Raw genomic sequence first — 3,244 nt, forward strand, 5'->3', positions numbered from 1 at the left:
ATAGATAGATAGATAGATAGATAGATAGATAGATAGATAGATAGATAGACCGACCGACCACTAAAAAAGAGTTTGTCTCAGAAGCCCACAGGGGCAGTTCTACCCTGCCCTGTAGGGTCACCGTGCGTCCGGATTGGCTCGGTGGCAGTGAGCTGGACTAGAGAAGAGGCGGGGGACTGATCTGCTCAGAGTAACTCTGTGCTTGATGCACAAAAAGGAGAAAGGCAAAAGAGCATCCTAGTTGTCTTCCTGGCTATGTAGCCCAGTTCCCCAGAGGCCCCAAAGAAGGCAGAAATCTAAGAGGAAATTCTGAGCAGGAAAAAAGAATTAGACATCGAAGGAAACTTCCCAGAAGGGTGAAGACGTCAGTTAACATGAATAAAGAACATCTCTATTAAAATTCAGGAGCGCTGCTGGCGCAGGGGTTAGGAGCTGGGCTGCTAACTGATAAGTTAACTGGGCCGTGGGAACCCTGCAGAACAGCTCCACTGAGTCCAATCCGAGTCAGAACCAACTCGACAGCACTGGGTTTGCTTTCTGGTTTACTAAAAGTAACCGTGGCCTCGAAGAGCGTGTGCACAGCATGTGGATTAGCACAACACACAAGTGTGCGAGTGAGCAGCCACCTCTCTTCCTCCACCTCTCTTCTCATAGGCTTCTCCGGGCTTATCGGAATAACAAACTAGCAAGTAACACTGCTTAGCTGCCTAAACGATGTGCTGGTTCTGTCTAACATCACAGGGACTGGGTAGGTGTCCAGATTCCTTCTATTAACTTATTCACAGTCACCCTGAGGTACTTGGGAGAATAATTTACCCAGGCACACCGTTTTAATAGTTAGAAGTCACTAGAATGTGTTCCTGACTTCATGTTACAGGAAATCAAAACTTTTCAACATATAAACTAGGGTTCATAGGCCATCGGCCTGGTATTAAAGGCCTTATTTTTCCTACAACATTTTTCTCCTCTCCCTCCTCCTCACCCCCATCTCCGTTTTTCTCTTTCCTTTTTTCCTTAATCCAAAAAAGAAGAAAGGGTTTCTTCACGAACCAAGTCAAGGGCAATGAAAGTCACCAGAGTAATCCGGGAACTAGCCCAGTGATGCTTTTAAATGGAAGGCCTTTTCAGGACAGGTTGGTAGATGACCTATCACTCATCAGACAACCTGGTAAAGAAAGAAGCCAAGGGGAAAGTTCGAACTTCCCTCCTCAGAAGTTCTCTCCCTTTACTCTACTTCTCCTAGTCAGCAATCCAGTTTCCAAGCCCACTGCATTCTGAATCAGCATCCCAGAATTAGCCAAACACAACTGACCACGAGCCCTCCCAGGAAGCACAAAGTGGACGCTCCAGAAACTCCCCTTGAACTCGATTCAAACTCACACTCTCATTTCAACTGGCAGTTAATCAGTCAAGATGCAAAACATGACAGGGATCCGGGGGACTGGGTCTGGACCCGGACCCTAGGAAAGACCCTGTTGTCATTGGAGTTCTTCCCTGCCCCAAGGTCGGAAGAAGCATTTTCACTCCCCTCAAAGAGAAGGAAGCATACATACAGTGATCTTGCTGGCTTGGTTCAAGGCTTCCACCCAGTCCTGAAGATCTTTCTGGTCATTGGCTTGAAGAAAATACCTCTGAGAGAGGGCATTTATGACTGCGAAAATCATGGGGAGAAAGAGAAAAAAAAACCCAGGTCAGAATACATGCAATACAGAAGGACTCCACAAAATGAAGCTGCTCTAATTAGCAAGGTCGATAATCCCCACAGCTGATCAAGAAGTTCCCATGATGCTAGGTCACCTACATACATCTCTAGAAACCACAGGCCCCAACTATCTCCTTACCCACCTTTCAAAGAATGGATTCTGCTGGTGGCCACATGAAGGTTGCCTAGAGACATTCACAAGAGCCTCTCTGGGCCCTGCTGTGATGATAAGGCTACTAGCCCACAATCAACAAGACAAATCCCTGAACTGCTTTCAGCAGTGCTAACAGATGTACAATGGTGATGACACACATACAAGTTTGGACCCAGTGCCCTTTGTTTCCACTGGCACCAGTGGCCTGGAGACAGAGACTTGTGTGGGAAATGGAACAAAGCTTACTGGAGATCAAATGTGTGGCCGTGGCTGGCGTCATCTCCACCTTCCCGGAGCACACCAGTTAGTACTCAACTCTGAAGTCGGGGCTCTCAAAAACTTCCGGTAGCACCCAAGCCTGTGCAGTCAGAAAAACTGACTTTTGTTATGAATAATTCTAGCCAAGAAACCAAGAAAAGTGACATCCCTACAGACCCAGGGACATCACTCAGGCACCCGGGGCACACACAGTCCCACGTGGTCACAGGACTGTTTCCATGCAAACAGAAGATGCTGTGTGAGGACCGACAAAGCCCATGCCCTGGGTCAGTACTGCTTACCAAAGCAAAACGGAGTTTTTGGTTTCTGCTTCTGGGTAGCCACGCTCACCTAGATCAAATCAAAATGAAAGGAACATGAGCACATGCCTAAGAATATTGGGATGCATCGCTTCACATTTTGTACTGCAGGTGTCTCGGACATAAGAGTACAAACCGCATGTGTACATTTTTAAAGAACAAGCAAACACCCTGTACTTGCCAAGCTGGTGACGGAACGGGTCATCATCAACCCTATTTCTTAGCAGCCCTCTGTAGGCCCCTTCCTGACAGAGTCCTTCTCCTCACCCAGGAGAGGACCCTCTCTCACGTCTGTCTTCATGTGCACTTGTACCGAAACAATTTGAAAAGCCACTGGGAATGACAAAATTGTCTCCGGTCCAGAAACTCGGAGAAACAGCATTCACACTAGCCTGAGGCTACTTCCCTCTCAACCCCGCAGCCCACAGCCATTAAGTTGAGTGCGACTAACAGCGAGTCTACAGGACAAAGTAGAACACCCCCCTAGGGTTTCCAAGACTCATATATACTGGAGTATAAGCCAAGTTTTTCAGCACATTTTTCCCAACAATATGAACAGCAGCGGTTTAGTGAGTACTCGCTATGTGCCAAACACTTGGTGGCTATCACCTCATTTCGATCCGCTTGAGAATTTAGAGAGGAAGGCCTAGATTATCCCATTTTCTTTTTTTTTTTTAATCGTTTTATTAGGAGCTCATACAACTTTTTTGTTTTTAAACATTTTATTAGGGGCTCATACAACTGTTATCGCAATCCATACACACATCAATTGTGTAAAGCGCATTTGTACATCATTCTCAAAACATTTTC

General features: G+C 46.5%; 1 protein-coding gene across 4 annotated transcripts in view; it reads right to left on the reverse strand.

Moving 5' to 3' along the window:
* The window catches only part of PLEKHA2 (pleckstrin homology domain containing A2), an 80,774-nt gene that overhangs the window by 38,714 nt on the left and 38,816 nt on the right, over positions 1-3,244 (reverse strand). For all 4 annotated transcript variants that reach the window (XM_045286712.1, XM_004696222.2, XM_045286711.1 and 1 more), the window contains exons 4-5: positions 2,417-2,465; positions 1,554-1,651 (exon numbers count right to left, since the gene is read on the reverse strand). In XM_045286712.1, the coding sequence (XP_045142647.1) occupies positions 1,554-1,651; positions 2,417-2,465 (147 nt within the window). The remainder of the gene's footprint in view (positions 1-1,553; positions 1,652-2,416; positions 2,466-3,244) is intronic.

The sequence above is a fragment of the Echinops telfairi genome, unplaced genomic scaffold, assembly GCF_000313985.2.
Source record: "Echinops telfairi isolate 266 unplaced genomic scaffold, ASM31398v2 ScPeMD7_9;HRSCAF=40, whole genome shotgun sequence".
Taxonomy (NCBI): Eukaryota; Metazoa; Chordata; class Mammalia; order Afrosoricida; family Tenrecidae; genus Echinops; species Echinops telfairi.